This window comes from Helianthus annuus, chromosome 9 (genome assembly GCF_002127325.2).
Source record: "Helianthus annuus cultivar XRQ/B chromosome 9, HanXRQr2.0-SUNRISE, whole genome shotgun sequence".
In the NCBI taxonomy this organism is placed as follows: Eukaryota; Viridiplantae; Streptophyta; class Magnoliopsida; order Asterales; family Asteraceae; genus Helianthus; species Helianthus annuus.
In genome coordinates, this window is record NC_035441.2 from 12384320 (window position 1) to 12403565 (window position 19246).

Below are 19246 nucleotides of genomic sequence, written 5' to 3' on the forward strand. Positions count from 1 at the left end.
ATAGTGAGAGCATTCTGTCCAGAACACACACACACACTTAGAGAGTTTGCAAAACAGATTTGTAAACATTGAGCTTGTAACCGGAACCTTTCATTCGTATTAATACAAGTGGTGTTAATCGGTGAACTTTGTGTGTTGTGTTTGTGCTTGTTTCAACTCGGTTTGCACTCTAGCTTGGATTCCGCACTCGCTAGTGTGTTTCACATAACAAGGTTAAGGTTTGACCTCATCCTCCGAGGGACCTACATTTTTGATCAATTTAATATACGACTTTATTTTTTAAGTTACATTAGACGACTTCCATGAAATAAAACCATCGTAAATAAAAAAATGTATCGTAAATAGTATTGAGTACCAATAATGAAACGAATCAACTTGTATCCAAAATATTTTATTTTTTTACGTCCGGTTACAGAATCCGAATTTCCTGTTAAGAAAGAAAAAAAATCCAAGAATTAGTAAATAAACAAAAACTAGTAATTGCACCCACGGTACGCCGTAGTTGTTTTCATTACTATTTCAACAAGATTTTATTCGTTTAGCTGTTTTCCCAAAAAAATATAGTTTCTTGACACTTTGTTAGCTTCTGAGCTTCTCTCTTGAAAATTGTTAGTTAAATATTTGTTTTAACTAGAGTTAAATGCCATATTAGTCCCTGTGGTTTCATTTTGTCAGTTTAGTCTAAAGGTTCCATTTTTCGCCTATGGGTCCAAAAAGGTTTCATCATTGTCATTTTAGTCCACTGGGTTAACTTCATCCATTTTTTTTTGTTAACAAGGATGGAAATTCGATCATTTTATATGTAATTTTGTTAACTAGAAGGCAATTCAGCCATATAAAATGACCGAATTGCCCTTCTCGTTAACAGAAATAATGGATGAAGTTAATCCAGTGAATTAAAATGACAACAGTGAAACCTTTTTGGACCCACAGGCGAAAAATGAAACCTTGGACTAAACTGGCAAAATGGACCAAACCATAGGGACTAAAATGGCATTTAACTCTTTTAATTATTTACCTCCTCCATCTTATTGATCTTGAACATGCTGCGTCATCACGAAACTGTTAATACATATATTGGGCTTGTTCTACAAACAGTTTCTGTTCATCAGGTCTGCACATATATTTGTAAAGTAGTCAGGACTATAACAAAAACTTATAAGAATTAAACAGAAACTGTATTTCAGGAAATAAACCAAATTGATTAATATTTGTCAAGCCTATATATATCAAGGATCATCTAACCTGAATGAGCGAGCATCTGTATACAGCTCAGCATATCGTCCCTTTGATACAACTTCTTCGTTGCAACCAATCTTTTCATATAGTTTCTCCATATTGAACTTAACTGCAACAAACTTCGTCAGAATTTAAACTAACTCCAAAGTTAAGGAAAAAAATTGTAAGATATTGTAACTGACATGAGACTACACCAATTGAACCCGTTAAAGTAAGATTCTCCGAGACTATAGCATTTGCTGACATGGCCATTTGGTATCCTCCACTGCCCGCCATATCAACCAATGATGCAACTACAGGCTTAGATTCAGCCAATAGTTTGATTTCCCTCCACATTCTGCACAAAATATATAATCCTAAATACACTAGAATTGAAATTAAATAGGCTTGTACATTCCCATTAGTTTGTCATAAATTATAAATTTCTGGTCAAAATTACTTACAAGTCAGAAGCAAGACCATCACCCCCAAGGCTATCAATTCGGATGATAACCGCCTTATACCTTTTTGAATCTACAAATGTAAATAATAAATTAAATCCATGTCCTTATTGCCTTTACTCAGGAACAAGAGTATTTTACTTTTTCTTTAACTTAATAGTAACTTAGGTATTTTTATATTTGCAATTTACTATGACATTGTGTTATGTATCTTATGTTGTCCTTCAGACTTAAAATCGTTTGCAAACCTTTTATATGTTCCAATTAATACGCAATTGTGTTATGCATCTTATGTTGGTCCTTTACACTTTAGAATATACATTTCCAAGATAAAAGGAACCATGTTTTACATACCTCTTACTTTGCTAATCATTTTGATGATCCCACACTTACCAGAAGCTCTAATAACCGCAATTCTATCTTTGCCACCTGATAATCCCACACTCCATTTCCTAATTCTCGAGTATTTCCTGAAGCATATGGTAAAAAAGTAGTCTATAAAAGGAGAAATTTGAAATTCTGGAGCAAAAAAAAAAAAAAGAAATAAAAGACCTATATAAGGAGATATTCACTTGTTTTCAACATAGATTAACCTGAAAAGGTTGAACATTATCATAAACATCTTACAAAAAAAATTAAGTTAGAAAATGTACCTCATCATCATATTTGATATCTGTTATCCATCCATCTTCTTTCAACTTCTCTATTTGGTAAACTCCTTCATTAATAAAACTCTCGATTTCTTCCTTTTACTTTCCTGTAAAAGAAACCATTGTAACTGTTTACTTTGATACTTCAAGAATCAAGATTAACAGGGGAAAACACAAAGAAAATTGGTGTATATACATGGAAGGGAGAAATAGTGTACCTGCTGTGCTGATTTATATCAGCCAGATTGTTATCAAAGGCAGATTGGTGTATATACCTGGTGTACACATATGTTGTCTGATAGTTAGTTAATATGGTAACACTTAGCAAATTATGTTATGGAATTGGAAAAAAAATGAGTTATTGCTTTGTCACAGTCTTGAACCTCTTAAATCCAAGATAGGTCTCATACCAAACAACTATTTAATTTCAAACAATGGAACATTCACATTCTACAATACAAGCATATAAAATACTAGATCCTCCTAATTATATTCGTAATCACATTCCTAATAATCAGAGGATTTCATGTAGTTTACATCATTAATACGTCAAGAAGACCAATTTTTTAGCAAATACAGAAACAACTCACTAGATCAATAATTCAATAACTAGTCAGCAAGATCACAGTTTCACCATTAAATTATAAATCACAACAGTTCAAACTCAAGTCATCAGTATATAGAGATTTGTCAGTCAAAACATCAATTTATGTAAATTAAAACAACAAAGAAAATGCATAAGAAATAAAGAACAGATCACATGTGTAGAAAGTATCCATCAACTATCAATTTATTAAACTACAACAAGATAGACAACATCTAACTTCCATCTCACGCGCAGATTACATCGTAAATCGAAACATTCAATAGTTACTCAGCAGGATCACAAACAGTTCAAACACATATCATCAGCATACACATACTATCATCTTCAACAATCAACGAAACATCACAAAATTTCACTCGGTAAAACTAAATCAAAACACAGATCTACAAATCATTGTTACTCTGTCGTTCAAGCTCTTGAGGTATTCAACCTTCTTCTCGAGCGCATCACCTGCAAACATCCACAAATCAAGTGTCACTTTACACTATCGATCAATTCAAAGTATCAAACAATTAGCCATGAAACCCTAGGTTGTGGTTACGATGAAATTGGGGGAATCTGCGGTACCTTTGGTAGGATTGAATGGAGATGACGATGAGAAATGATCGCGTGGGAGAACATCAGGAGTCGCCATTGATTGGAAATTAAGTGATTGTTGAAGCTGAAAGTTGTTGAAGATTTTGGGGAATCTGAGCCCTAGAAATTAGAAATTAGGGACTTGGGGAATATGTTGTGAACGATACACACTAGGGCTGTTCACGAGCCGAGCCCTAGTTTGCCCGTTTCACTCTTCGTCCTCCTCCATGAACATCTGAGCTGAGTACATAATGACTTGGGGAATATGTTGTGAACGATACACACAAAACCCTAAGGCTGGATCGACATCATAGTCCTTGGAGGATGCCCCTCCAAGGTAGAAACACTGGAAATGGAGGATGAGCCTACTCATTCGGAACCGACGTCGAAACATCTCGTCTGTGTACACAGGTATGTCGGCAAAATAATCAGCCACTAAATTATCATGGCCGGCTATATATTAAAAACTAAAAATAAAATAAATTAAATTCATTATTAGATTTAAATAAACATACTCTAAAAAAAATAAAATACCTTCTCGGTCTCGGTTTAAGGCGGCTCTCCTAGTTTTCCGTTGTGACGACTTTTCAAACTCTTGATCCTCGTCCATGAACTTCTGAGCTGCGTACATAATGACGTTTGCAAAAAAGCTTCGTTCTCACCCGAATGACGAATACCACGTTGAAGAAGAAGATGAAGACATGCCTATTTTTTATACAAGTATGAAAGTTGAGAGAGAGATGGGGTTGAAGTGGGTAAAAAATGGGGTGGTGGGGTTGTATTTATAAATAAAAAAAATTATTGAATTCTGTTTAAGCCGTTAGATTCATAGTTGTTGATAGCGAATAGCGACAAGGCACCTATAGGCTGCGTAGCGAATAGCGAAGGCTATTTTATAAATAGCGATTGCACTTGAAAAAGAATTTTGAAAATTTTTATATGTATATTACATCAAAATACCCTTGTATATATGCTATTTTACATGTATATTTAACAAAAACCAATAAATCCAGCTAGTTTATAACTATATCTAATTGCTATTTACATAAAAAAAAATTGCCGCTAAATACGCTATTGGTCGCTATGACCCATATAACGACACTTGGTCGCATGGCTACATAGCGCGCTATAGCCGCTATTGACAACTATGGTTAGATTTAATTTAATTTTTTTTCTCTTTTGCAACTGTCCCATTTTTTTGTCATTTAGTGGTCGTCTTCAACGTCTGAGGAGGGACGTCTATGATGACGCGCGCGCGTGGGGGGGGGGAATGGTGTTGGGTGCGGCTACGGGGCAGGCCGAGCCCAAGCCGACCCCCACACCGCCAAGCCTAATAAACGTTTTTAGTCCAGGGGAAGGGAGGTGGAGCGCGGCCTAATTAAAATTTCATGAAATAGGTAGATAAATTTGCCACCGAGAAAAACAGTAGCAAATTTTAGTGGCTATTGCCTACTACTGTGGTAATGTAGTTTGTGTTTGCATATTAATTGATACTTATAGTGTCTTTAAAGAACATAATACTTTGATGCAATTGTGAATTTCATCATGTTTTGTAAACATAGTTGTTTGAATAGTTTTGTTAATTTGTACATATTTTTAGTTTGATTTGTGTTTGTATATATTTATAACAGAAAAAACTGGAATGAGTAGGGAAATAATATTTTTTTCATGAATTAATGCAGAAACTTAGCGACGGATTACTGGTAATTGATAAACATACCGGGAATTGGGAATTAACGAGGATTCTTGCGTCCGTGGAAGTTTAAATTGTAGTGTTGTTTGTCTAGCCAACTAAAGGTGGAGAATCAATATATCTTGTTAAGTACTTAAATGTTACAGTAAGTAACTTGAATAAGTATACACGGAGGTAAAAATACATACCTTTCTAACATGAATCATCAACTTGTCAACCTTCTTTATAAATCACCAATAATCGCCATTGACCTGATTGTAACAAGCTCCGCTCAGAAGAAGCCGTCGGGAAAAAAACAATCATTCGACTCAAGATTCCCACTTAACCCATAAATACGCAGATCTTTCATTTGATAAATGCTCTGCGGAAGACAACTTATGGCCGTACCTTCTATACTCAACTCTTCCAAACATTCTAAACTACCGAGTTCCTCTGGCAATTTCTCAACTCGAATACAACCGCAGAGATCTAAATTTTGTAAACATTTAATCTTACAAATGCTGTTCGGGATATCTAGTAAGGATCTGCAACCTGTTAGGTCTAACTCCTCTAGACACGGTAAACATCCAAGTTCCTCCGGCAATTTCCGAACTTGATGACAATCTGAGAGATCTAAACGTTTTAAAGATTTCATCTTACCGATGCTGTTCGGAATATCTTGTAAGGATTTATAACCTGTTAGGTCTAACTCCTCTAGACACTCTAAACATCCAAATTCCTCTGGCAATCTCTGAACTTGACGACAACCTGATAGAGCTAGACGTTTTAAACGTGTCATCTTACAGATGCTGTTTGGAATATCTCGTAAGGATGTGCAATCCGTTAGGCTTAACTCCTCTAAACATTCTAAACATCCAAGTTCCTCCGGCAATTTCTTAACTCGATTACAATATGATAGATCTAAACGTCTTAAACGTTTCAGCTTACAGATGCTGTTTGGAATATCACGTAAGGATGTACAAAACGTTAGGCTTAACTCCTCTAAACATTCTATACATCCAAGTTCCTCCGGCAATTTCTTAAGTTGAGTACAATAGGAGATAGTTAAACATGTTAAACACTTCATGTTACAAATGCTGTTCGGAATATCTCTCAGGGATTCGCACCCGTGAAGGCACAACACCTCTAAACATTCTAAACTTCCAACTTCCTCGGGCAATATCTCAACATCACGACAACGAGTGAGATGTAATTGTTTTAAACATTTCATCTTACAAATGGTATTAGGAATATCTTGTAAGGATATACAACCTGTGAGGTCTAACTTCTCTAAACATTCTAAACATCCAAGTTCCTCTGGCAATTTCTTAAGATGACAACACTGGTAGAGATGTAAACGTTTTACACTAGTACAAAACAAATTTTTTGGTGGTGTAAATTTCATGTTTTTGGTGCTATCTTATAATAGAAAGCACCAAATAACAAAACACACCATTTAAAAATAGATTACACACCACTATTAAATGCTTACAAGTTATACACCACCAAAAAATTAATCATTTGAGGCTTACAAGTTATACACCACCAAAAAATTAATTATTTGATGCTAAGGTTGCTAATAGCACCAAAATACACAATAAAATTGATTTTTTAGGCGTAAATACAAAATAAAATTGATTTTTTGAGGCTTAAACTTTTAAATAGCACCGAAACACCAAACTATACAAAATAAAGTTGTATATGTGGACATTTGTATGTATGATATGTCATGAGTATACGCATACTTAGAGAGTTAAGGGGAAATGCTACCCATTTTTTTCTTATATAGTCAACCCGTTAAGATGTATACATATGAGATAGAATATTCAAAAAGTGGGTTAGGATCCACCATCTTAAAGCGTTGGTTTACATAAGTTTATATCATTTGTTTGTTTATTTTAATTTTTAGATGGCGCGTGCTTATTCGATGTACGAAATTTCGCATGATTCATCAATATATATAGTGGGTGTTAAAAGTTTTCGTAAGGCTGTCGAATCTAATCGGGTGAATAAAGGAAGTGGGATGATTTCTTGTCCTTGTCAAGTTTGTAATAATTTTATGAGCTTTAATGATATCACAGTCACAGAGTTTCATTTGGTGAAAAATGGTTTTATGCCTAAATACACTTGTTGGTCAATGCATGGAGAGTCACTACTTGATCATAGCACGTCGTCGATCAACTCACGCATTAATGATAACAGAGAGAACAACGATACATACCTTGATGCCGATAATAACCATTCAGATTCAAATGAACCCGATGGCAATTTAATTGGTTACTAATGGTGATATCATTTTTTATATTATGAATTTATTTATCTATTGTTATGGTGTGCGATATAAGGATGAGCATTTGGTACTGGGTACGGATACCGAATTATTTTCAACCCCTATTCGGTACCCACTTTTTACGTTTTCTGTAACGATACTTTCGGATCGGTACCTGTTTGGTACAGTACGGAGTATTTTCGATTCTGGTACCCATATTTGACAGTATTGAATACCGGTACCTAGCTCATCCCTATTGCGATACGTCCCGACGTAACGTATGGGTTTACCACTCCCCTAGTTATAATATTAATATAATATTTTGATACAAATAAAAATAAAATAATAAATATTAACAATTAATGCCCATGACTTTATATCCTAGTGGCATCTTGGGGGTGGGATAAAGCTTTGGGACCAATAGGTCCTGGGTTCGATTCCCACAAGGGTGTTTTCCCACATTTATTGGGTTTCCTCCTGAATTGGTGTATATGCATTATGCCTAGTGGAGATGGATATGATCGGGTGGTTCCGCGGGTGGCACGATGATATTCCAGAGGTCCGTCAGTGATCCAAATTTGCGGTTCAAAAAAAATATATATTAACAATTAATATAGCTCTTAAAGCATTCACATCCCTTCCCCTATCTTCATCTCTATAATTATACTAAAAATCACTACATTTTTCTTTCTCCTTCAATTAAATAAGATTTTTTTATACATTTATCATTACATTTTTTACCTCTCCACTCACAACTACTTTTAAAAAATATTAAAAATTTTATAGGGGTGAGCAGTGTCCCCCCAAATTTACAGATGAACAGTAACATCTTCTCTCCTTCACTCATAACCCCTTATAACAACTTTTCATAATATTCACATAAAAACAGGGGAAGGGATGTAAGACCACCCGTAGTCGTTCGTTTTTGGAACTTTTTTATAAGCCCCACCACGCCAATTCCTCCACCCCGTTGGGCGTTGATTTGCAATTTTTTGAATGAGGCGTTCTTAAAACAACGCCGGAGAAGAAATTATTTGACCAATGATGCTTAATCTACTTTTTGTTGTCCAATAGTATTTTTTGTTAGTTTTTTTATTTTATTTAATTTGTACACCCCTTTTAACATAATGCCCAACAATGCCCACATCCTCACTACACTTATTTTAGAAAACGCCCCATAATGCCCCATTACTGATTGTACTGTCTCATGACGCAAAACGCCCAAATATGAGGGGTTAACCAGTACGCATGGTCTAATGCGAGCATTCACATCTAACCCACTAAAATATGTGAGTGGAGTTTTTATAATATAAAGAGTATAAAAAGTAGTTGTGAGTGGAGGAGAGAGAAAATGCTACTGTTCATCTGTATATTTGAGGGGACAATGTTCACCCCTATAATTTTTTAATTATATTTTGAAAGTGATTGTGAGTGGATAAGAGAGAAAAGATAATGATAAACGAGAGGCCGAAACCAAAAAGTTTAACGAGATGCAAGAGGCGAGACAAATGGAAAAGGACATTGAGTTTTTGTCCAAACCTATCGACCACCTACAAGGCGATGCGTTGATCCTTGCGCAAATGCGTCGCCAAAAAATTAGAGAAAAATATGGACTCTAGATCATGTTCTTTTTTTAACTTTATTTTTTTTTCGGGTTTTTTTTCCGTTTTTTTTTAATTTCAAGTAGTGTAATTTTTATTTTAAATTAATGAAGTTTTTTTTTGTTTTAAATTAAAAAAAATAATTGTGAAATGATTGAATGGGGGTTATTGGCACAATGCCCCACTACGTCACTTTTGCTATAATGCCCAACGATAACTAGGATGCCACATATCGGATAATGCCCCATGGTGGGGGCATTATGTTTGTTCACCACTACACATGATCATAGGGTGGAGATACAATAGGAAGTTTATTTGGCTAGGAAGGCTAGGAAGTGATCTTGACCATCCATTAAGCTAATCAAGGGCTAAGATTAAATCAGGGAAATTGAAAGGAAGAAAAGAGGCGCGTGAGTTTGTTCAAGGGCATTCTAGTCAATCCAAGCCATTAGTTTCTCTCTCCTCCAATTCCCCCCCATTTTTTAAACGTTAATAACTCTTTCATACGACATTATTTTTTTATAAAAATTGCACCAAAAAAACGAGCGTTTTTTTATCTTTAAAACGAGTATACTATTGCTATATTTAAAAAAAATTAAAACCCAGTTGCGTAAAACGCAATAGAAAAACCACCAGTTACGTAAAACGCAATGAAAAAAAAAACCTAAAAAATGACATTTTTCTAAAACGCAATGCACCAAAAACACAAAGAAATTACTTATTTGTAAAACGCAATGGTCAGAAAACACAAAGAAATGTCTTATTTGTAAAACGCAATGGCAAGAAAACACATAAAAAAGTGTTTTACCTAAAACGCAATGCACAAAAAACACATAAAAAGGTGTTTTACCTAAAACGCAATGGCCAGAAAACACAAAGAAATGTTTTATTTGTAAAACGCAATGGCCAGAAAACACTTAAAATGTTTGTTTTCTAAAACGCAATCACCTAAAAAAACAAAAGAAAGTGTTCTCTGTAAAATGCAATGGACTGAAAACACCTAAAAATGTGTTTTACTTAAAACGCAATGACTAAAAACACTTAAAAAATGTGTTTTACCTAAAACACAATGACTAAAGATACTTAAAAATGTGTTTTTTCTAAAACGCAATAGCCAGAAAACACATAAAACTCTCTTATTTCTAAAACGCAATGGACACATAAAACTGTTTGTGAATTGTCTGTGAACTGTCTGAATTGTCTACCCCAGCCAGGGGCTCTGCCCCTTGGACCCCGCTACCAGGGGCTGCTGCCACCGGACCCCCGCCAAGATCGTAAAACGCAATGACTAAATAAAAACCCAGATCGTGAAAATGAAATTAAAGAATTTCTTACATGGATCAAAGCCGGTTTTTTCATCAATTGACGAAATTTGAATGATAGAAACACGTATCAGCGATTGAATCGAACAAATCGAGTGATTATCTTCAAAATCACAAAAAAAAACAAGATTTTGAATGAAATTAAAATGGGTTTTCTTCGAAAAAAGCTGAAGAACACGTTGATCGCGTTTTGAATCATTGATTGGTGATGAAAATCGCACTATAATGTAGTGATTATTGAGATAGAAAGTGAAGAAGTGGTTGAAGATGGTGGGTTTTGAAAATGGTGGGTTTTGAAGTTACTAGGTTTTGGAAAAGGAAGAAGAAGGAGTTGGATTGACTAAAATACCCTTTTTCTTTATTTTAAATGTTGGCACATGTCATAATTCTATGGCTTCCTATCCTTCCTAGCCAAAATTAACTTCCTATTTGATCTTTTCCCCATGATCATATACTATAACTTTCTTCTTTCCTTGAAAAAATTTGGATGATCCCGCCCTCTTTCCCCAATATTCATCCTTTCCCCCCAAATGCCATTTAACTTCCCCCAATCTCCATTATCTCAAAACATTCCACCCTCTCCATGCATTCCCTGAAGACGTCAAGTCGAGATCCCCTTCTCTCCGCTCTCTTTCATCTCCACCTATGATGACAAGTCCGCTCTCCAAGTCGCCACAAATGTTCTCCTCACCGGTGCCATTTCCGTCTTCCTCTTCTTCTCCTCCCGTCTCTGAGCAAAATGCATAAGAACTGGTTTGATTTCTAACCAATGCTTCTCATTAGTTTGTTTTATTTTTATATCTAGGGTTTAGTTTTTGATATGTGAAGAGTATTAGAGCTTATGTGCCGGTATTAGTGATGACTGAATTAGGGATTTTGTATGTTCGATAGAAGATGATATCTGTTCGCTTTTTGCCATGTCACGAACACCTCTCTCGCAGGCGTTGATAAATAGAACTATATTCGTTTGTTACTAGTATAGTTAACTTGTTTTCTCATTCATGTCTGCAGAAGTGAAGTTTAAAGAAGGAAAACCTAACAAAATGAGGTATGTCTTTTAGATTCAGCCATGTTATCATTCTTGTCTACAGATATGTTATCAACATTTTGTTTCTGATTTTAAGCAGTTTTGTTTGAGCTTTTCATGGTCACTTTTTGTTATGAACAAGAGTTTGTACAATTCCATACTTGAAGACCTTTGTAATTATTTACAATTGAGCAAATCAACACTTCCACCAGTTTGTTTCTACACTTTCTTTACAGCCATAATAATTATTTATGTGCCCTCTTGCAAAATTTCATTTTGCACTAAGGCTGGAGGGTGTGGTTGTAGCCCCCTAGGGGCTTTATCAGGCCACGTTAGCACCACCTAGGATCCACCTCAACCATGGAGCTCCTTTAATTTGCATGGTGTGGATGGAGCCCCCTATTAAAGAAAATTAAAAAAAAAAAGATTTCATTGGTTTAAATCAAGCGGGCCCCTCCTATAGCGCCCCTTCTCCATCTTTACCATGATGAAACCCCTCCTATAGCGCCCCTCTTTAAATCCGAGGGTGTGGAGGTATAGCTCCCCGGGGCGCTATAGATGATGAGTTGGCGGGGGTGGTGCCCCCACACCCTCCAGCCATATATTTTAGGTCTGCTTTGAGCTCATAAGTCTTTGATCTTTGTCTGCTTGCTTTAGATTAGACGGTTCATCAATATCCCATCATGGATCGCTAGTTGCTGGTGGATTCTCTTATTCATCACTCAAGGTCTTTTTTAGCTAATATTTATTGATTATGCAAATGCAGTTTATTTATTTATTTATTTTTCTTGATTTCTTAGTTAACTATTTGACGCCAGAATTGGGATATTGCAAAACTTAGGTGTATGGCAGTTCTAAGTTGTTTTTAACCTGTTCGGGGCTGCTATGATATGAAGGTTGCAAGCTTTTGATTTGGGTTGTTTTGGTGGATGAATCGACCCGTCATCGATGGTAAACGATTTGTTTTCATTATGTTTAATGTTTACCAAGATTGTAAGTGATTTTGGTATCTATTATTGAAGGTAAATAAGTTAAGGGGCTGATGCGTTTGGTTCCTGTTTACTGCAAGATAAAGGGTTTAAACTACTTGTTTTGGTGGAAAATTGGACCTACAATCTTCGGTAAGAAGTTCTGGTTTGTTAGTTTCATGTTAATTTAAGTTTTAAAGGTTCTAATGATGTTTTTGGGGGCTGTATGTCATGTTTGGTTTTAATGAGTTTATTAACTCATTAAAATAAACATTAATTATATTTAATATATTGGTATATTCCTATATTAATTCTTATTTGTTTACTGTTTTAGCTTTAAAGTTTGATTATATCCCCAAATTACTTTTGGTAACATGGAGTTCACTTCTTTACAATTGAACATGTATAGCTTCTGTGGAGTACAACTCTGGCTGTCAAGAAACTTTCATTATAAAAACACCACATTCATAGATCATCACGACTGGTAAGGAATAACCAACTCGGGTGTCCCAGTTGGCCAGCCTCATCCCTTCTTTCAGTAGAGCCCTGGGTTCGAGCCTTGGCAACCCCAAGTATTGAATTCCGGGTGGGATAATCATCGCCAGGCAGCTATGGGGCTAAGCTAGCTTGCGTGAGTTGAAATACTCCGACGGCCGGGAGTTCCGTGCACTAACCCCCCCCCCCCCACGACTGGTAAGGAATCACTATCATACACAATACAATACAATACAGAAGTGGAAGTTCATGTAAATTGGTTTGATGAGCTATGGTTGGAAGCAAAAGTATTATATATATTTTTTTTATAGATTATGAGAAATATGAGATACTTGCTAATTAATTATTTTGTTTAACATATTGTTTTGTACACTCTAGTTACAATGGACTATTACCGATGAATTGAATTTACTTACTTCGTCACATTTTTTAGGCATTTCTTGTATGTAACAATCTTGTATTCCGAATTGTTAAACATGCTTTTGGAGGGTCGGCTTGATGTCACAATATTACATTGGTTTGCCATGTAAGTTGCTATTATTGTTATTATATGGTACCATAACATGTTTAGATAGAATTGAATTTACTAACTTTGTCACAATTTTTAGGCATTTCTTTGAGTCGCTCAATTCTAGGTGTGCTTTTTTCAATCCACAAAAAATCACTGGATCACAGTGTAAAACATTTCTTGAAGACGTTAAAAAAAACGTAAAAGAAATATGTGAGCTTCATTCTAAAAAAGTGTTCTATCTTGCATCATACTTAGCCGGGTAATATAAAGTCCACACCATAGATACACACACGCATACAATACATACTTAATATGTTCTATAATTTTTATTTTTGTAGTAAATATTGGTCGCTTATAATTGTTTGCCCAGATTTCAAATTCGGCAATATTGTTGATTCTATAAGGAAGGGAAGACCCATAAAAATTACAAGCTCGTCAAGAATCACTGAAGAAGTTTTTGAGATTAATTTTAAGTGGCACATGGCACAGGTATGTGAATACTTTATTTGTTTAAAATAGTTTGGTCAAAGTAATTCATTGTCAATATGATGCAGTGCAAACAACAGAAAGGCAGTTGTGAATGTGGGTATATGGTAATCAAACATATGAAAGAGTTTATCGACTCTATACAACATGATTTGGTTAACCGAGTGAGTTCTCGTAAATATTCATAAACTTTGTTTATTGCATTAAATTATATATATTTGAAATCTAACTTTTGTATTTATTTGTTTTTAGCTTTGGAACGAAGAAGGGTATTTTGAAGAATCTCAAATTGAGAATTTAGTGGTAGATTTAATGTCGGGATTTATTAAAAAGATGTTTTGATCTTGTAAGCATTAGTTTGTGTTTCATACTTTTGTAATTCCGTATACTTGAACCTGTTGTTGGGTTGTTTAATACTAGTTAACTTTTGTCGTGAGCATGTGCATTTGTGTGTAATTGGAATTATATTGGGAAATATTACCAAAAATTCTGGAATTTTGCAAAATATATTAAAAATTTATATTTTTTTTCTTGTCTTATTTTTTGGTGCTATGGAGATTTGTTTTTTTGGTGATATGTAGATTTGTTATTATTTGACACGTGTTAGTTCTATATTTAATTTTTTGGTGGTGTGTTTAAAGATTTAATGGTGCAGTGACTTGTTTTTTATCATTGATTTTTTGGTGGTGTGTTTGAAGATTTAATGGTGGTGGGACATGTATTTCATTATTGATTTTTTGGTGGTGTGTTTGGAGATTTAATGGTGCTATTATTGAAGAGCACCAACAAATCCCATTATTTGGTGGTATATTTGTTGGTGCTCTATGGTACAACATAAAATAAAGCATAAAATACAGCACCAAAAAAGTTATTTTGTACTAGTGTTAAGCACTTCATGTTACATATGCTGTTCGGGATATCTTGTAAGTATGAACAATTACTTAGGTTTAACTCCTCTAAACACTCTAACCTACCAAGATCCTCCGGCAACTGCAATAGACGCCCACAATATTGAAGATCAAGTGATTTCAGATGTTTCAACATATAAATGTCATCCGGAAGATGCCTAATCTCATCCATCCTCATAGATAGCTTCTCTAGACTTTCTAACTGACAAATATCCTTGGGCACCTTCCGACTTCTTCTGCTTTCGAGGTTAAGCTCTCTTACATGTTGTAAACCACAAATGCTTGCAAAAAATGACTCAAGCTTTGGGCAAGCACACAGACTAGAAGAAAAAAGATTCTCAATATTTCCACACCATGAGGATATAGTTTCATCATAAACACATGTAAGCTGAAACGTTGGCAAATTATTCTCAGGATGCAGTGGGCATTCATATACGGTTGTTGCAGTTAGTATAGAAGTACTAGTTGTTTGACGTCGTTTGTCAACAGAAAAATCTTCAAACCTCGAGCAACCACGTAAGTTTAAGTAGAAAAGATTATTTAGACATCCCATGGGAGCGTGAACTTCTTGAAGACGAGCACATCCGCTAAGTTTTAACTTCTCAAGATGTGGAGTCATCCTGAGGTTAAGATTATTCACCTGAGAATAACTAAGGTCAAGGAATTTGAGGTTAGGACATTCAACGGTCAAATGGAGTTCTAAAAGTTTATAACATCTTTCAAGATTTAACTTCTCAAGATGTGGAGTCATCCCAAGGTGAAGCTTATGCACCTCCACAGAACCACTAAGATCGATGAGTTTGAGTTTTGGATATTCACCTAGCATGTGGAGTTTGAGAAGATCTGGACATTCACTAAGATATAACTCCTCGAGATGTGGAGTCATTCTAATGTCAAAGGTTCTTAATTTAGAATGACTGAGGTCAAGGAATCTAATCTTATCAAGAACCTTTCATGATAACAAAAAAAAAAAAAAAAGAAAAAAAAAACCACATATATCAGAGTAGTGACGAAATATAACACTATACAAAACAACAAATTAACCATTATTTTACCTTTCTTTCTCCCCCTTCCCAAAGTTCAGTGATCTTGCTCCTAATCATTTCAAGGTTAACTAGCTTATTTGCTTGAAACGTTGTAGGTAAAGACTGAAAAGGGTAACGAAGCCAAGATAGAGATCGTAAAGCATCTGGTAAGTGTTGGTTAACTTCATCAACTTGCCATGTTCTTCCAGGTAGCACACAAAGAAATCTAAGTTCCTTCATCTTTTTAAGACCTTTCATAATTATTGCTGGATGGAGATCCGAATTCCATAGTTGTATACTTCTTGTTGATTCAGTACCCTGTAAATATATGATTATATTATAAATTTTGTGATAACAACTAAAAGTATTCTAGTTTTCCACTTTATATGCAAATTAGAATCTTACCAATTCATTAACTAGTATATCTTCAATTTCTTCTTTAATCCATAACCGCCTATGTCTGTTAGGCTCCTCAGGGTGCACGCGCCGAACAATACTCATTCCCATTTCCACTATATGGTCATGCAGGAGCAACCTCTCAAAATCATCATAAAAATGCGAAGCAACATCTTTATCCTTAGTTATAGTTAACAAGGATTTTTGTTCAAGAACTCTTAAACCAATATGAGCACGAAACCCACAACTTTCAAGTATTCTGATTGTTCTATTCTTAGTTGTACCTTTAAGTATGCAAGCAATATCAAGAAATATTTCTTTTTGATCATCCTCTAGACCATTATAGCTTATTTCAAGTTTTTCCAAAGTTTCTTTCAACGGAATTGTCTTTAGTCTTTGGATGGTATCTTCCCATTCACCCTGGGTTCTATCAAAAAGAAATGAACCCAAAACTTTGATTGTTAAGGGAAGACCGGCAGCATAATGTACAACTTTTCTAGAGAGCTCTTTATACCCATGATTTGGAATCTCTCTCCCAAATGCACACCTACTGAAGAGACAAATTGCTTCCTTATATGATAACAAACATGCATCATGAATAATGTTCACTCGATGTGCTTTCAACACTTGCTCATCTCTTGTTGTGATGATGATTCTACTCCCCGGCTTAAACCATGCAGCATCACCAACTAACGCTTCAAGCTGACCTATATCATCCACATCATCTAGAACTACAAGAACCTTTCTACTACCCATCATCTTTTTCATCATATGTTTTCCATCATAAACACTTGTTACAATAATGCCTTGATCATTTAACACATTTCTAAGGACCTGTTTTTGCAATTTCTTCGGACCAGACAAAGAGCCTTTTGAAACTTCTCTGACATTCTCAACAAAGCTTTTACCTTCAAACCAAATGGATATGTGATCAAAAACAGCTCTGGCCAACGTCGTCTTCCCACTACCTCCCATCCCCCAGATCCCAATCATACGAACATCATCAGAATCAATTTCTAATGATGAAACCACATGCTTTACCCGGGTCTCCATGCCTACTAACCTCTCATCAATGCTTGAATTAAAGAAATGTAGCTTTAGTGAAACCTCTACAACAATTTGTTGAATGAATTTTGCTTCATGTCTGCATGTTAAAGATGATTCCATTAGAATACTCAGAATCCCACATGAACACTTAATTTCAAATCTATAACATTAGAAAGAACCATAATTAAAGAATATAGATGAACGAATTACCCATCCAAAGTGTTCTTCAACTCCCACCCACCTAGACCGGCTGCTTCTATCAGAGCATCTCTCCATCTCCCAGCAGCCTCTTTCTCTACATGTTTTGCAAAGGCTTCTCCTACCACCCCACTTTGGTTGCGGATTTCGGTTGGTTCCACGTCATAGAAGATGGGGTAAGCAGTCTGCTCCACTGTCTTTTGGCATTCCATAATCTTGACGAGCTCGTCTAAGCACCAAGATGAAGAAGCATAGTTCTTGGAGAAAACAATTATGTGAAATCTCGAGTCTTCAATGGCAGTGATAAGCTGATCACTGATCCTTTCCCCTTTCTCCATTCTTTCTTCATCTTTATAAGTGGTAATGCCTTTCTGGTGAAGAGCAAGATAGAGATGATCAACAAACGTCTTGCGGGTGTCTTCACCCCGAAAACTCAAGAAGACATCATACATGAACATCTTTTGAACTGATGAAACTGAAGGAGAAGCCATTGAATAAAACAGAACGAAATCTTTATGTGTGTACGTGTATGTGTATGTGGGTGTGTGTGTGGGGGGTGGGGTGGGGTGGGGTGGGGTTGTATGAATTGATTGGGTACAAATCAATTTCAGAAAAAAAAAACAAACAAACAAACAAACAAACAAACAGGGTGAAAGTGACAAGTTGGGAGGTGGGCTTTATTCTAATCGACTGGGTGCAATCTTTAACCTTTTCTTTGAATTAAATGCATAGTTATTCTCGTCATAGTCTACACCACATTAACCTTTTCTTCGAATTAAATGCATAGGGATTCTCGTCATAGTGTACAACAAATTAATTCTTTTGTTTGGTTTTTCGAATTACATAGGGATTCTCGTAATAGTATACAACAAATTAATTCTTTTGTTTGGTTTAGAATAACTTAGAAAAAGGAGTCCTAATATTCAAAATAAAAAAAATTAAATATAATATCTATACTATATTATAATGCATGAGGGAGGGATATTTTAAGATATCCAAAAAATAAGAACTTTTCCCCCCTTTTATTTATAGATAGACCCCTAAAATGAGGATAATTTGGTCTTTTAAACACAATTTATTTTTTAGCCCATAAAGTTATTACACTTAAATCCTTGAGTTTTAACAAAATTATAGATAGTTAGTTACACTTTTCCCTTCCACAATAAACTTATAGTTCTTTTACGTATTCTTGTCATATCTTGTAAACTATAATGTTTTTAAAAAATCCAAAGGTACCGTGATTACCTACTTATTTTTGTCGACGTTTTGATAGTTGTTTTGGCCAGTATTGACGTGTGAATTAAAATGTATAAGTAGATGATACATTAGTATACACGTAATTAAAGCAATGTGTCCTATCACATTTCAACATGTTTAAGACTCTCTGTGTTGTTATCATTATTATCAATTTAATAATACATATACTATACTATATTTATAATATATACGAGAGAGACATTTTAAGATACTTAAAAGATAGAAATTTTTAAATAAGAATTATACTTATAAAATACATTGAATAATAAAAGTCTAAACAGATTTTTATATTTTAGTTATTGGACAAAATTAAGAAATATTTCTTAGTTATATAAATTTTGTTGTGGTTTAAATAAAAAAATTATAATACTAACAACTCATACTAAAAAATCGTATGACCCATCTTACCAAAAGAAAACCGATTGAGGATTGACTGAGTCACTTATGACCCTAAACCTCCTTGTTCAAGCTTACCGAGTACTCCCAAATTCAAAATTTGTATCTCTTTTAAACGAATCAACCGATATTTTGGGGATGACTACTCGATCTTCA

The 19246-nt window shown here is 34.9% G+C and overlaps 3 protein-coding genes across 6 annotated transcripts; 1 reads left to right on the forward strand and 2 right to left on the reverse strand.

Annotated features, from left to right (window-relative positions):
- Nucleotides 1-219: 219 nt before the first annotated feature.
- Nucleotides 220-3788, reverse strand: LOC110877236 (serine protease SPPA, chloroplastic). 4 transcript variants are annotated; one of them, XR_004866818.1, is made up of 10 exons: nt 3504-3788; nt 2548-3386; nt 2333-2436; nt 2232-2272; nt 2073-2149; nt 1683-1752; nt 1422-1576; nt 1246-1348; nt 1019-1114; nt 220-427 (listed from the first exon to the last, which is right to left on the reverse strand). XR_004866818.1 is itself a non-coding variant. In XM_022125393.2 (10 exons), exons 4-9 carry the CDS (start codon nt 2341-2343, stop codon nt 1066-1068), a joined length of 504 nt encoding a protein of 167 aa, XP_021981085.1. In that variant the 5' UTR covers nt 2344-2436; nt 2548-2604; nt 3337-3386; nt 3504-3762; the 3' UTR covers nt 220-427; nt 1019-1065. The 4 variants fall into 4 exon arrangements, 3 of the variants coding, with proteins under 3 accessions (XP_021981085.1, XP_035833325.1, XP_035833324.1); XM_022125393.2 differs by lacking the exon at nt 2232-2272 and having other exon boundaries at nt 2034-2149; nt 2548-2604; nt 3337-3386; nt 3504-3762; XM_035977432.1 differs by lacking the exon at nt 2232-2272 and having other exon boundaries at nt 3504-3765.
- A 7181-nt stretch (nt 3789-10969) lies between these two features.
- LOC110874138 lies at nt 10970-14299 on the forward strand. Its single transcript, XM_022123011.2, has 11 exons — nt 10970-11129; nt 11388-11424; nt 12061-12130; nt 12245-12354; nt 12440-12524; nt 12781-12855; nt 13300-13392; nt 13475-13636; nt 13716-13866; nt 13932-14027; nt 14116-14299. The coding sequence occupies exons 4-11, from the start codon at nt 12333-12335 to the stop codon at nt 14203-14205; spliced, it is 774 nt and encodes a 257-aa protein (XP_021978703.1). The 5' UTR covers nt 10970-11129; nt 11388-11424; nt 12061-12130; nt 12245-12332; the 3' UTR covers nt 14206-14299.
- A 386-nt stretch (nt 14300-14685) lies between these two features.
- LOC110875323 (disease resistance protein RPV1-like) lies at nt 14686-17928 on the reverse strand. The gene is made up of 4 exons (XM_022123520.1): nt 17450-17928; nt 16202-17366; nt 15827-16114; nt 14686-15720 (listed from the first exon to the last, which is right to left on the reverse strand). Exons 1-4 carry the CDS (start codon nt 17926-17928, stop codon nt 14686-14688), a joined length of 2967 nt encoding a protein of 988 aa, XP_021979212.1.
- Nucleotides 17929-19246: the final 1318 nt, after the last annotated feature.